At 40.8% G+C, this 15,978-nt stretch overlaps 1 protein-coding gene across 1 annotated transcript in view; it reads left to right on the top strand.

Moving 5' to 3' along the window:
- LOC103193035 (aldehyde oxidase 3-like) overlaps positions 1–15,978 on the top strand; it is a 124,634-nt gene that overhangs the window by 90,054 nt on the left and 18,602 nt on the right. The window contains 4 exon segments of the mRNA XM_007936136.1: positions 74–202; positions 2,886–2,973; positions 4,452–4,497; positions 14,866–14,980. Of these exon segments, the coding sequence (XP_007934327.1) occupies positions 74–202; positions 2,886–2,973; positions 4,452–4,497; positions 14,866–14,980 (378 nt within the window).

The following is a 15,978-nucleotide window of genomic DNA, read 5'->3' as shown; positions in this document are numbered from 1 at the left end:
TACTAACAGGTTTAAATTATTGTCCTAGTTTCACCCTGGACTGACACATTCTGTCTGCTTGTTTTCTGTGCAGGTGGCCAGCTGTGAATTAAAGATACCCATGTCTTACATTCACCTTGGTGAGATGAACACTGTGACAGTCCCCAACACAATTGCCACTGCAGCATCCACAAGTGCAGATGTCAATGGAAAAGCTGTGCAGGTGGTAGCTTTGCTGGCTCTCAAACTTCTTTTAAATCTCAGATCCCTTTTCAGGAGAAGCCCTTCTGCTGTAGTCTAAAAAAATTCCCTCTTGATGCTTGTTCCCATGAGCATTGGACTAAAGCACCATCTCATGGTGTTTCTTCCACCCAAAACACGGGGTCTCGGAGTGTTGTTTCGCAGCATACATTCTTTTTTTCCTAAAAAATAGTTTTAAGAGCACATTCTCAAGACCCTAAGTTCACAAAGGCAGGAATCACTGCCTCTTTCCTGAAGCATTGTTTGCAGTATAGGTTGTAACATGGCCCAGTCCTTCCCACAGACCAAGACAGCACAGAAAGCATCTTCAGAGGGAAATTGCTGTATCTTGAGCTGTGTTAACAAGCAAGGAAGTTATCGCTCTATGTTCTGTTTTGTTTTTTAATTTTTATTGTGATGTGGGTGAAAGTTTACAGAGTTAATTGGTTTTCCATTCAGCAATCCATACACTTTCTGTTTTGTGATATTCACTCCAGTCCCCATAACGCAACAGCACACTTCCCACTTCCTCCCATGCTCACCACTACCCTTTGACCCTCCTTCGCATCCCATTCTGCCTTCCTACTTCTATCTCTGGACAAATGCTACCCTCTTGATCTCATATGATTGATTGTTCTAATGGATGCATATCCTCCTGGTATCACTGTTCACCTTATAGGCCTTGTCTATTATTTGGTTTAAAGTTGAGTCACGGGGTTTAAGTTCAGTTCCTAGCTTGAAGGATGTCTAAGGGGCATAGTCTCAGAGGTTCCACAAGTCTTCATCAGACCAGTAAGCCTGGTCTTTTTTTTTTTTTTTTTTTATGATTTTGAGTTTTGTTTCACATTTTTCTCCCAATATATCCAATACTTCTTACTGGGATCCCTTTCAGAGTAGTTAGCAGTGGTAGCCAGGCACTACCTAGTTCTTCTGGTCTCAGGGTAACGGAAGCTGGGGTTCACATGGTCCATTAGTCCTTTGGACTAATTGTTCCCCAGCTTTTTATTATTATTATTTTCTTCACTCTTCTTTGCTCCAGATGGGGAAAGACTAATAGTTGCATCTCAGATGGACACTCACAAAATTTTAAGATCCCAGTTGCTACTCACCAAAGTAGAATGTAGAACATTGTCTTTGTGGACTATGTTATGCCAATTGACCTTAGTGTCCCCCGTGACTATGCTACTGAGCCCCCGTGCCCAATGACTTATTCCTTCTAGGTGTTTGGTTATGACCAAGAAGTTTTCATAACTTTGCCCCCTGTAGGAGCTCTGGTGGCATGGTGCCTAAGGCATTTGGCTGCTAACCAGAAGGCTGGTGGTTCAAACCCACCAGCCAGTCCTCAGAAGGAAGATTGGGCAATCTACTTCTGTAGAGATACCGCCTCGGAAACTCAAGAAGGGGTCGCTATGAGTTGGATGCAACTCGACGGCAGTACACTGCTGCTGCTGCATGCTCTGCTACATTCATGGCTATATTTGTAGCAGGAATAAATACATAGGTAGAGCTATCCTCTGTCAAACCGGTATATATTTGTGAGTGTAGTCCCGTTCATCTTCCTACCCCTGTTCAGCTTGAGTGTCTATCTAGGTCTTCACCTTGAATATTACTGTTATTACTGTTATTGCAGGATTGTATATATATATAATAGTATTCACTTTTGTCACCTTTAACTCTTTTGCTCCTCCTTGTGTCTTCCACTGCCTTGATCATTTTGTGCTGACCTCTCCCTTATTGTAAATTGCCTTTCCTTTCCCCCAAGTTAATAGTGTCTACTCTGGTAGCATAGTGCCTAAGGCACTTGACTGCTAACCAGAAGGCTGGCGGTTCAAATCCACCAGCCACTCCTCAGAAGGAAGGTTGGGCATTCCTACTTCTGTAGTGATACTGCCTCGGAAACCCAAGGAGGGGTCGCTATGAGTCGGGGCCTACTCGATGGCAAATAACAACAATAACAACAACACCCTCTAGTTAGTAATTTCCCCTTCCTTCTTCTCCCACCCCTGGTAACCTTCAAAGAATGATTCTTCCTGTTTGTAAACCTCTTTGAAGCCTTCAGATATAATCTGGTGCCACTATTAATGTTAACACAAAGACAACAAGTGTAAATGGGATTGTCCTGAGCAAAGTCCTGGATTTGTCCTAGAGTTGGTGTCTCCATGCCACAAATGAAATCATGAAGGTGTGAAGAGTGTCTGTCACTCCATACTGAGAAAACACAGAATTACTCAGTCACAGGGAAATCTGGTCCAAAACCCACATCTCCTTCCACACTGCGTGCCTTTTTCTGTGCCTGATCTGGGAACAGCTATTATGCTCACTGCTCTCTATAGTGATTTTCCTCGTCTTGCTAAGTATGCAACAGATCTGAGGTGGAACCTGTACACATAAAGCAAGTAAAAACAAAGCTCTTCTGGTTGAACTGGGCAAGTAGGACTTACATTCTGTTTGGCTTCCTCTAGCCTTCTACCCTGACCTCTCAGGACAGCTCCCAAAATTCTAATGTGCCTCCTAACTTCAGGGAACACCAGGATGTGGCCCTTGCCTAGATATAAAGACAAACCAAATAGAAGATATCTGAAAGAAGGAAGGAGGAAAGGTTAGTACAGGGTGAAAAACATGATTGCACTTGAAGTTGCTGACACTCTGTCCTTTTCCACTTGCAGAATGCCTGTCAGACCTTGAAGAGATGCCTAGAACCCATTATCAGCCAGAGTCCTCATGGCTCCTGGGAAGACTGGGTTAGTACCAAGTGTTTCTGAAGTCTATATAGTTCCCACTGGAGCTGCTTGGTGGAGACACCTGTCCCACGGTATCTGTATTCCACACAACTTTCTCTTCTCCCCTGAACAACACAGAACAGTGCTTGTCAATCTTTAATGAACAGATAGATCACCTGGGCATCTTGTAAAAATGCAGATTCTGATTTAGTAGGTATTGGGTGTCTGTATTTCTATCTAGCTCCTATGTGAGGCCTCTGCTAGTGGACGGTTTTATGTAACAAGAGCATAGGAGCAGATATATATCAACAATACATCTTGCAACCAGATATTGAACAGAAATTTCCACTTCAGGTAGAAATTTATTCCCATCTGAACCAGTAGCTCAGAGGTATTAATTGCTGTTCTTATTTAAATGCAACTTAGTGTGTGTCTGGTTATAAGCTAAAGAAGGCAGAACCTACACCATCTAGTTCACATTTAGGAACTTAAAGGAAGCGATCATTTAAAAGGGAGTTCTTGCATGAGAAGGCACTATCTTGGATCATGTTTTGAAAAGTATCTTCAATAAAGGCTACAAACACTTGCTATTTTCCATGCACACATTTGAACATTCACAAGGAAAACTGATATATATTTCTAGGTGGTTATCCTTGTTCTTCTTTCAGGAATACAAGTTTTGATAATAGAATATGACCCTGAGGCCAGTTTGAGGAAGCAGAGTTTCTGAAAATGCAGAGAAATGGCAATGGATGGGGCATTCTGGCATCAACTTGAGTGAGCTACCAAAGTTACCTCTTTTTGTACTTGATTTCCATGAAACTTTACATTCATATATATATATACATAAAGATATGTGTGTGTATATATGTACATATAAAGATATGTATAGCTTTCCTGTGGAATACATATATTATCTTGCTGAATGAACAGCTAGTATAGTGCCCAAGGGGGCTGTAGCACATACTCAAAATGTTAAGTTGTCTTTGTCTGCCTTCCACTGAGGAGTCAAAGTCACGGTTGGAATATATGTATTCTACGGGAAAGATTATGTATAATATAATATAACATATTATATATAATATGTTATAATACATGTATACATTATACCAATATACATGTATGCATATAAAATAGCTATAACTCCAACCTAGACCCAGTTATCCATATGTGAGGATAGGAAGATGGAGACCCTTTGTCTGATTTTGTTTGAGGACCTGCATTTAAACTTCCACCACAGATTTTTACTTTTGTCACTTTTTCACTTATTTTTTAGACAGATCCACCAAAGCAGTGACTCTGTCCCCTCGGTGGAAGGCAGAAAAAGCCAATTCTCTATCTGAGCAGGTGTCACAGCCCACTTGGGCACTATACTTGTTCATTCAGCAAGATAATATTACCAATAACAAGAAAAAGTATGACAGGCACAGAATGGTTATTTCCTATGTTTCTCTTCACTTGTCTGATTTTATTTGTCCTTTGAAAACATTCTTCTTTTGCGGGTTAATGAAGCTTTTTTTACTCAAAGCATTAGTCTCTCTGCCACGGGATACTTTAGGTAAGGGTCATTGAATACTTTCCAAAAATAATTATCTTGTGGAATAGAAAGGAAGCTTAGAAATGTACTCAGTGGCTTATGTTTTCAGTATTAAGTCCATTATGATTTATTTTATTTCATTTGTCCTGAAGAGTTTTCACCAGAGGAAAAAATGTTTACTTTTCAGCTGTATTGTCACAACTAGAAGGAAGACAACTTTGAGAGGAGTCCCACAATGTCCTTTGTACGCAATGCCTTATTCCACATAAACCAGCCACAGGTTTACAGGTTTGATGTTAATGGTCTTGTGCACGGTATGGACAGTTCAGACTAGAGGTATATTGCAAAACTTTGGTCCAGAATGCATTTAGCCCTTACACATTTAAGCCTTTGCTTCCCTTCCCTCCTAAGTTTTTTATGTAGCCTTTGGTACTTTCTAATATGTCTTGCCTTCCAGAAATCTTACCTCACAGCCTATCCTCTGGGGCATCCTTTCCTTGACAAATGAGGGCTTGGTTATAGAAGGTCTGAATCAAACCAGAGATGACCCAAACAGCTCCATGTAAACAGTCTGGGAAGCTGAGCAAAGTACTACATCGGACAGGGAGTCTGTCCGAGCAGGCAACAGGGAATGTCCACTGGAAGCAACCAGAAACTTGCAGCCTGCTTTTACCATATGGATGTGTATGGACGTATCTCTTGGGTTTGTTGGAAGGTTGCTGTGGTTTTCATGGTGCTATCTACAAAGATAGCTGTCCTCTGGAGGAGGGTTGGAGCTTGCTTGAATGAGAGGCCATTCCCACATCAATGACCCATCACAGTCGTAGCTTGCATTCTTCGCTTCCCTCTCCTCCCAATTTTCCTGCATTGTCAACTCTTTTTCCTTCCTTACCACCTGCTTCATTGAAGAATCCTTCTTCCTTCCAAGACTGATCCTTTACCTCTCCTGTGATCCCCACTGCAATCTTGTATTATCAATTATCGCTTTTCTCTGCATCTACCCTGTGGTTCATTAACTCCTTCTTACAGATATGTCCAACTGTCCTGACTCATTAAAAAACAACAAGAAAAATCAAGCAATACCAACAAACAAAAATCTTCTGCCACTCATGCTACTCCTTTTGAACTCAGCTGTGGTTTCATCTTTTCCACCAAACTTTTTGTAAAGTAAATCTGATTTGGCTCCTCCACTTACCCAGCACTCTCACTTCTAACTCCACTTCCAAATGCTAACTTCTTGTCAATCCTCTACTGCAACTACTCTCTTTAATGTCACAAAATATTTTCTACTAATTTTTTTTATATATATATAAGGAGTTCTGGTTATGTAGTGGTTAAGGCATTTGTCTGTTAACCGAAAGGTCCATGGCTCAAACCCATTGTAGTTCCACAGAAGAAAGATGGGGCAATCTGCTTCCATTAAGATTTACAGCCTTGGAAACCAAATTGGCGTTGCTATGAGTCAGAATCAACTCCATGGCAATGAAGTGGTAGGCTTCTCACCTTCCATGCAGTACACCAAGGTTCAATTCCTGTCCAGGGTACCTCATGGGCAACCACCACCCGTTATCAGTGGAAATTTGCATGTTGCCATTATACTGAGAAGGTTTTAATGGAGCTTCTAGACTAAGACAGACGAAGATGGAAGGCCTGGTCATCTGCTTCCAAAAAACAGCCAATGAAAACCCTCTGGATCACAACCATCTGATCCACCGTCAATCATGGGGATGGTACATGCCAGGCAGCGTTTTGTTCATGAGGTTGCCATGACTCTAAGACCAACTTGACAGCAGCTGAAAACAACAAACAAGTATTATAGCTAAATGATGGGGCTTCAGAGTCAGAAATGAATTTAATCCCTGATTGGTTGGTTGGGACTGCCTAAAAGATTCTCTTGAGAAGCACTTTAGAGCCAGATCTAAGCTCAGCTAGAAAGAGTGATGAAATAGATTGGTGATGTCTGCCATGGGGTGTGTGTAAAGGGATGACAGGGCTAGCCCTAGATCAGATGTTTTTACATCATTTCATTTAATCTCCCCCAAACTCTGGAAGAGGAGAATTCTCATACCTCTTTGTAAATGATGAAACTAGGAGCTCTGATGGCGTAATGCCTAAGGCATTTGACTGCTAACCAGAAGGCTGATGGTTCAAACCCACCAGCCACTCCTCAGAAGGAAGATTGGGCAATCTACTTCCGTAGTGATATGGCCTCAGAAACCCAAGGAGGGGTCGCTATGAGTCAGATCTGACTCGACAGTAGTGGTTGGTTGGAAGACTCAGACAGGTTGGGTAGCTTGCCCAAGATCACACAACTAACAAGTAGCAACACCCAAACCCAAGCCTAAATCTGTCTTATGCAAGTGTTCCTGCTTTTTCCACTTCATCACCCTTGTAACCACTTCCATTTTATTGATGGAAAAACAGGACAGTGCAGCCAGGGAGTAGCAGCAGAACTCAAAATCAAGATCCTTGCCTCTAGTTAAACCTTAAGACTTAGCTCAGTTTCTAAGTCCAAGCCCCATTACACCAAGTAGCCCTTCTTTCAGTTCCATACTTTTTGCATATAACATCCCCATGTAACTAGCACACACACACATAACGAGCATAGTGTGAGGTTTGCAAACCCGTATCACGCACATGTTATTGGCATAAAACTTTGGTAGTCTATGTTGAAGTTCATCATCTTTTAATAAAGTATAGAAATCGTAATAATAGTTAACATTTACTGAATCCTTTTAATATGCCAAGCATTTTTCTAAGCAATTTCCATGTGTAATCTAATTAAATCTTAACAATTTATGAGGAGGCAGTATGATTTTCCAATTCTAGAAGTTCAAAACCTAGTCTCAGAGTCTCAGAGCAGTTAAGTAAACTTGCCCAAGGTCATACAGCTAATCAGGAGTGCAGACAGGACTCCAGGTCAGGAAGCCAACTCTTCTGCAGAGCTCATCATCTTCATCATTACGGTGAGCGCCTCTTCCCAGTGACTAACAAGCACTCTATAATTTAAACTAGCATGAACTGTCTCAGACTTAGCACAGGTTTCAAACTAGTTTAATTGTCTAAGCCTTACCCCAGCATCATATCAAATTACCAAAACGCTTTATTCCTGGATGATGTTACTATAATTTTCAGTCAGAATATGTTCACAGAACTATAATTCCCACAGTCTACTCCTGATTTTCTGAGGGCTGTACAAGAAATAACTATATGAAAAAGTCACTTTGTAAATCTCTGTTCAAGATGCAGTGCATTTCTTTTTCAACAATCCTTTAAAATCCTGGGTACAGTGGTGCAGTGAATTACTTGGTATGTCTTTTCTACCTGTAGTCTTCGTAACTCCCACCAGATTACTGGGTGGGACCATACAAATAAGGTGTGTAGAACTCTGATGTTGGGATTCGTCAGCTTGGTCACTCTGCCAGGTACACAATGAGCTCCCCTAGAGGTAGGGAGCTTCTGGTGCACAGGGCCTAAGGCACTTCACTGCTAACCAGAAGGCTGGAGGGTCAAACCCACCAGCCACTCCTCAGAAGGAAGACTGGGCAATCTACCATAGTGATACTGCCTCAGAAACCCACGGAGGGGTTGCTATGAGTCCGAGTCAACTCCACGGCAGTGAGTTAGAGGCAGAGAGGGGATCTCACTGCCATCAAGAGAGAAGAGCTGAAGGTGAAGTAGAGAGTGTCATTGCACCCAAGGTCCCTGTGCTAGACCTCCTTGGCAGAGATTCTCTGGCAGAGATATGCCCCAGCAGAGAGATGGTGGCAGTGGAACCAAAAGGCATGAGACAGAGAGGTGGCTTACCTGGCCCACGGAGTAAGAAAGCTGAGTGCCCTTGGACAGGATGCTTGCTGACAGAGTGGGGTGCACCTAGGTGTACCTATCAGCAGAGCTAAAAGAGCTTTGTAACACTTGCCCAAGCAAGGCAGAGGCCAGGCCAAGAGACCAAGGGCCAGAGAGAAGTGCCTGAGGGCACAGAAGAGGGGAGACTGTCCTGATCAAAGACTTGTATCCTGAGCATGCTCCTCAACCTGAATTGTAGCCTGTTACTTCCCTGAAAAAAAACCATAATCGTGAGTGTTGTCTGTGAGTTCTGTACGTCCATTGCAATGAATTATCAAACCAGCAGAGAAGTAGTGAGTGCCATGAGAGGGACGGTTGCTGTCAGAATCGGTAAAAGGCTAGAGGATGGCAGTATGGCTGGCCTCACAGGATCAACCCTGGGCTGCTGATGGTGAGTCTGTCTTCGTCTTGTGAAGCTAGAAGTCAGAAGATGCCTCCTTCATGTCCTTTTTGCACTGGGTCTTACATTACTTTTAGAATTCAAAGCTATGAAAAAACTTGTTTCCTAGTGATCTGCTATGTTTCCTTTTGTTGTATATAAACACTTTATAACTTTTCATTTCTTTGCTTTGGCAACCAGGAAACCTAAAGTGATTTTCTATTTACTTTAGGTTTTATGGTATACAAATCCCTATTCTTTCACTGTCCATTTCATCTCACTTTTTGGTTCTAATCTTTTACTCTTATTTCAGTGATTTGGTTATTCTTTTTATTTGCATCTATCATGAATCTTTTTCTGTAGATAGGCTCATTTAACTCTCATTAAGAAATAAAGAAGTGAAATTAAATGCTTATTTCTGACATGAATCTCCTATGAATTAATTTTTAGCTAATTACAAAGACCCTCATTATAATAACCCCTGTCGTACCTGAAGAAGACCATTTTTAAGGTACTTCTTATAACTGATCACAAAAATGTTAACTTATTTTATTTTTTGAAACAATCACAAGCTTACTCATTTTTGTACTTTGAAATAATCACAAATTTACTCTCTTAATATTTTAAAGGAATCACAAATTTATAGAAAAGTTGCAAATACAAGACAAAGAACTTTATTTTCCCTGAATCATCTGAGAGTAAATTGCCAATCAATGCCCCATTACCCCTGAACACTTTTATTTTTAGTTCTACATAACTGTAGTACAATCACCAAATTCCAAAAATTAACACTAATATGTTTTAGTGTCTAATTCTCAAGTCCCATTCAGGGTTTTCCTATTGTCCCAATCTTGCCTTTCGTAGTAAAAAGATCCAGCTCTGCGTCTCACTTTGCATTCAGCTGTTCTGTCTGCAGTGTCATTCAGTCTGGGACGGGTCATTCATCTCTCCTAGACATCCACAAACTTGGCACTTCTGAAATATCAGTTATTTTGTGAAACATCTCTCAATTTGAGTTTGTCTGATGTTACCTTATGATTAGATGAAGGTTACGCCTCTTTGCCAGAATATTATAGAAGTGATTCCATGTTCCTCTATTGCGTCCAATCAGGTGACATGATTTCCACATGTCCCCCTAGATTAACATAGTGTCTGAACAATTTCTTCACTGGGAAGTTATTTTTTTCCATTTGTAATTAACAAGTATTCTGTGAGAAGAGACTTTGAACCTATGTAAATATATTGTTTCTTATAAAAATTTCCACTGATTTATTGATTGATAACTGTGTGAACTTGGGGTTTCTTAATTTTTCAGTGGATAGCAATTTGTTAATAACATTATTTATTTACTATTACATACTATCATTATTTATTTGGATGCTTAACTGATCCCAGTGACTAATGCCAGGCCTTGGGAAAGTCAAAGAGGAGCCTAGAATATCTAATTGTGCCAGGAAGCAAAGACACGCTAAAAGAAAGAAAGCAGGTCCAAAGACACAGAAGGGGCTTGAAGGATCTGGGCATACCTTTTATTTTTTCTTTTTAACTTTTCATTGTGAAAGTTAAGGAGCAACTTAGTTTTCCATTCAACTATTCTTACACGTTATGTAGCAGCACTCTTTCCACTTCCTCCCTGTGTTCCCCGTCTCCATCCATCCATCTTTCCTATCCCTTCCCACCTTCTGAACTTTGTTTCTGGGCAAATGCTGCCCTTTTGATCTCATGTACTTGATTGCTCTGAAAAGTGCACACCTCCCTGGTGTTATTGTTTACCTTGTAGGCATGTATTGTTCGGCTGAAAGCTGAGCACGGAGGTGACCTCAGCTCCAGGCTTGAAGGGTGACTGAGGACCTTCTTCTCAGGTGTTGCACTAGTCTCTGTCTGACCAGTAAGCCTGGTCTTTTTTATGATTTTGAATTTTGCTCCACAGTTTTTCCCACTTTATCCAAAAGCCAAAACCAAACTCACAGCCATTGAATTGATTCCAACTCCTAGTGACCCTCATTGGGTTTCCAAAGTTGTAAATCTTTACGGAAGCAGACTGCTTCATCTTTCTTCCTCAAAGCATCTAGTGTGTTCATATCACTGACCTTTTGGTTAACAGCCAAATGCCTTAATTACTACACCACCAGAGCTCCTCTCACTCTGTCTGGGACCTTCTATTGTGATCCCTTTCAGAGCAGTCAACAGTGGTAGCTGGGCACCATCTATTTCTTCTGGTGTCAGGGTCATGGAGGCTGAGGTTCACATAGTTCATTAGTCCTTTGGACTAATCATTTCCATGCATGTTTGATTTTCTTCACTCAGGACAGAGAGAAACAAATAGTTGTACCTTAGATGGCTGCTCACAAGTTTTAAGACCTGGTCACTACTCACAAAAGTAGGATGTAGAACATTTTCTTTGTGCCAATTGACTTTGATGTCCTCCAAGACTACAATCCTGAGCCTTCGGGCCCAAGGACTTATTCCCTCAAGGGTTTTGGTTATGGCTAAGAAGTTTTCATAACTTTGCCCCTCATGTGCTCTACTATATTCATGGCTATATTTGCAGCACATATAAATAGGTGAGTAGAAATATCCTCTGTCCAACACGTACATATTTACAGGTGTAGCCCCATTCACCCTGCCCACACCTGTTCATTTCAAATGGGTTTCTAAGACCAATTTTCCTATAGTGCAGTCTTTATTGTTACTATTCTCTAAACTCCATTTTAGTTTGTTATATTTCTCTAAAATTAAAAAATAAGACTAAAAAGCCCTCTAGAAGGAGTTTCAAGGTACTTCACAGTAATAGGAGAATTAGTCCTGATCTTTGTTTTTCATAGTCCTCTTACAAACTCACAATATTGTGATTACTTTAGTCAAACATTGGCCTGTAGCTTTTTTTTTTTTTTTTCGCCTTTTCCTGAAAGCCAACTTAGATGTGAAATGAAAGCAAAATATCAACAGAAAGCCTTTCTCCCTTTTTTTGCTCCCTTCAGTTGAAGAACAAAATAAATAATTAAGCATGAAAGAAACAGACTGCCCAGAATCCATATGACCTTCACATTTTCTTTCCCCATAGACAGGACTACACAGGGAGCCAGACCATAACCAGCAGTTTCCCTCATAAGCACAGAATCAGATAGGAGGTCGATGAACTGACTCTTTAATGCAGTCATACTAAGCCGGCCTGATACACCCACTGCACTGTCAGCAGAGTCAGGAAATAGTTAAACTTGGCAGGGGTACCCTGCTCACTGCCAGTATTTGCCTCTGTTTCTTTTCTCCAAGCTTACAAGATTTTTCAAACTCCTCTTCTGAATGATGTGTTAATATAGGCACTTCCTGACAGATAGCCCTGATAATATTATGCAATTTTTAAATATGTATGTCAAAAACAATTTCTCTACATGAGAAATGGTAAAAGGGGGGTTGTCACATTCAGAATATTATAAACTGCATTATCTATCTATTGAAATACTAAATAGCATAGGATAAACAATAGAGTTGGCAAACAAAGAGTCAGGGTGTTTATGGAAGGAAGAAAGAGAAAGGAGGGTTTCCAGAAAAAGGGGAGTTCCATTCATTATAGGACCATGTTGGGAATGATGAGTCAGCCCCTCAATACCGGCATCAACTATGTAGCATGAGCAGCTCTGTCCAGTTGGGCGTTCACGTGTCAGGTAAAGCATAGGGGGTTCAACAACAAAGTTCAGAAGTAAACTCTTCACTGTGTTTGTTCATCCAAGTTCATGGCAATGCAGTAGATGGAGAAGCTGTGCTCTCAGCTACCATCCTCCGGAGCTTCCTGTCTGACAAGTCAGACAAGAGTGCAGATACTCCCATTCTAGGTAGCTTTGCACGCAAACACACACACACACATGCACATACATGCATGCACACACAGCCATTGTTTCCTAGGCGTTCTGGTGGCATAGGGCCTAAGCCATTTGACTGCTAACCAGAAGGCTGGGGGTCCAAACCCACCAGCCATTCCTCGGCAGGAAGATTCAGCAATCTACTTTCATAGAGATACCGCCTCAGAAACCCAAGTAATTGAACTTCTCAAACAGTTCTGCTTCATCAAATGTTTTATTTACAAACACAAAATTGCTATTAGTTCTACTTTCCACTAAAGCTCATCAATAATACAAAAATACTGAAAAGTCTGAGTTTCGTGATTTTGGTGTCATTCACTTTTTTTTTTTTTTTTAGTGAAATACTCTTTCAATTATATTTTTAATTGGGAAGGGATAGCAGTTAGAAGCATACTTTAAAATCAATGGAAATGCACTGGATAATGGAATGAATGTAGACCTCAGTTATCTGTAGCTAGGATGTACATCACTGAAGCTTCCCCACGCTGAACTCAAAGCAAAGGTGATATCTGTATTACGAAGCTAAACTAAGCCAAACAACTCAATCCTACAGCAATGGTTAAGCATTTAATATCAACCTGGCTCCACAAACACACCAGCTGCATCATTGCTCCCCCCTCCCAAAGATGCTTAGCCCCGGAGAGTTAAGTTCTCACTGTGCTAAACGGGTCAGTAAGTTTTCTTTAAATTGTAAAAAAAAAAAAAAAAAAAAAAAAACTACAATCATTTGGATATCTGCCTATTTTAGAATGACTTGAAATGGGAAAAAGGACTGAATTTTATTATTATTATTATTATTATTATTATTATTATTATATTACTGTTAGTTTGCGAAATCAAAGGAAGGCATTGATCAGTTTTCAGACTCATGGATGTATTGTTATTTTTCTTCGTGGAGGAGGGAGGATACAGAAAGAAAGAGGAAGAAAGAGAAAGTGTGAGAACTCAGGCACTCAAGCACTTGGATCCAGTACCCAAGTGATACAAAACCTAAATGAAGTGAGTGATTTCAAATGTCAAAGAGTGGCTCCAAACAGTTAGCTTATTTAGCAGATTTTTTTTCTCTAAGAAACAATTGAAAATACTTTGACCTCACATGGAAAGACTGTGGCAAAGAAAAGATTTGAGAGTTGGATGGAGAGAGATGATCACAGGGTTTTATGAGTCATTAAGGCACCTAGATCGATCACAAGTGATGTCTGTGTTGTTGCTGGAATAAAGAACACCATTAGTCAAAGTCCTTCACTGAAGAAGGTTCTGTCCACTCACCTGGAAGCATTTATTGAAAGTTCTACCAAAAGTCACCTGGATAGAATGGAATTTGCACTTCTTCGGCAGGATTCTGGACCTCTCAACATAGCTTGTAAAGTAATGCACCATTGTGTCCGCAAGTGTGCACAGCCTGGGTTCTTGAAATATCACAGCAATGAATCAGAGAGGAGGGGTTGTTTGTGTGCTGGATCTGATAAGCTTGGTCATGTGTGTTCATTTAGTCCTGCTTCCAGAAAATCATATACTTAATACCACAGCAACTTGCCCACCAATCAAGAAGATAGTTTTAAAAAGAAAGTGATTTGCATAGTTTCCTTTTTACCCAATTGTATTAATTTAAAATCTTATTTCAGATTTGAAAATACAGCTATATTTTAGATTTATAAATTTTTAGACTTTTTAGAAGTTAAAAGGAAAGCCTTCTTTATGGAAATTTCATACTTGAAGAAGTTCAGGCCTCTCATGGTGGGTCCTTCTCCCTCCTCCTCTCTAAATACAACTTTGGGAAGCATTGCATCCTGTTTCTGTAGCATAGTTTAACTTTTTAAAGCCAATTTGATTTCACTTATTTCCACACCCTTAGAGAAAGTCCCGGGAGCTCTGGTAGCATAGTGGCTAAGGCACTTGAGTGCTAACCAGAAGGCTGGCGGTTCAAACCCACCAGCCACTCCTTGGAAGGAAGGTTGGGCAATCCTACTTCCATAGTGATACTGCCTCGGAAACCCAAGGAGGGGTCGCTATGAGTCAGGGCTGACTCGACGGCACATAACAGCAACAACAACAACAGAGAAAGTCCCAGGAGGTCTGGTAGCATAGTGCCTAAAGCACTTGACTGCTAACCAGAAGGCTGGCAGTTCAAACCCACCAGCCACTCCTCAGAAGGCAGGTTGGGCAATCTACTTCCATAGTGATACCACCTCAGAAACCCAAGGAGGGGTCACTATGAGTCTGGGCCAACTCAACAGCCCATAACAACGAGAAAGCCCACTGCCACCCCATGACCTGAACACAGACTCTATTATTTCTTCTCAGGGGCTATGAATCTCACATGGACGGGGAGAAGGGAGAAGGCGATATATTTCCTTACTTTGTTTTTGGAGCTGCCTGTTCTGAGCTTGAAATTGATTGTCTGACAGGAGCTCACAAGGTAAGCACCAAATACCATATCACTGGTATGACAAATTTTTAGTAAAAATGCTGAGGCATACCTTTCTGCCTATCACACTGGCAAATATTTAACAAACTGTCATTTTTGTGTCAGCAAGCACGTTGAAAAATGATTGCTCTCATACAGTGCTGGGCCTAATTTATTTCAAGTGGTTTAACCTTTTCTTGAAAAATATATCAAACACTTTTACAAAGTTTAGACAATTTTTATTAGGTAATATTATTCTTAGACATTTTTCCTAACTGAACCTGAGGTCAGAGAAGTGGTAGAAAGGTGATCTGGGAAAATGTTTGGAGAAAGTGACCTTGAAGATGAGTCTTACAGAATTAGCCAAGTTGTGCCAGGAAAAAGCAGACAAGGTGGCAGGTTGCAGTTTTCTACACAGAGAAAATAGCAAAACCAGTAGGCTGCTCGGGGAAACACCAATAGTACAATACAGAAAAAGCAAATCATAGAATTCTGCGAGATGAGGCTGGGAAGGGAGTTAAGAAACATGGAGACCATGTTCCCATCCAGTGACACTTTTGGAATTTATTTTGTAGAGTGCAAATCCAATGAAGAGTTTTTCATCAGAAGAAAGGTATGAGCAAATCTGTGACTTAGGTCAATCTAGTGGCCATGTGGAAGAGGGACTTGGGAAAAGGGAAGAAAAGAACAAGGAGACCACTTGAGAGGCTACAGCAATAAGCTAAGCAACAGAGAATTAGGCATTGAACTAGAGGAGGAGGAATAGAAATGGAAGGAACAACACAGTGATAAGTAGAGACTAAAGTCTTAGACCCATCAAACCCTAGGATGGGAAGCAGGCAAGAGACCAGAAGTTCAACTATCTGGAAAATGGGGACTGAAAGATAACATCATTGCAGAAGAACAGAGAATCAATCAGAAATAAGGGCTGAGGCAGAGTTTCCTATTTATTCCTGAGTTTTAGGAGAGCTGAATTTGCTCCCTGGGAACTAGAAAATGGTCCAAAGCAG

This window comes from Orycteropus afer, unplaced genomic scaffold (genome assembly GCF_000298275.1).
Source record: "Orycteropus afer afer isolate SDZICR_OR568_19922 unplaced genomic scaffold, OryAfe1.0 scaffold00002, whole genome shotgun sequence".
Taxonomy (NCBI): domain Eukaryota; kingdom Metazoa; phylum Chordata; class Mammalia; order Tubulidentata; family Orycteropodidae; genus Orycteropus; species Orycteropus afer.
The sequence above is the reverse complement of the archived record's forward strand: the minus strand, read 5'-3'. Positions and strand labels throughout refer to the sequence as shown.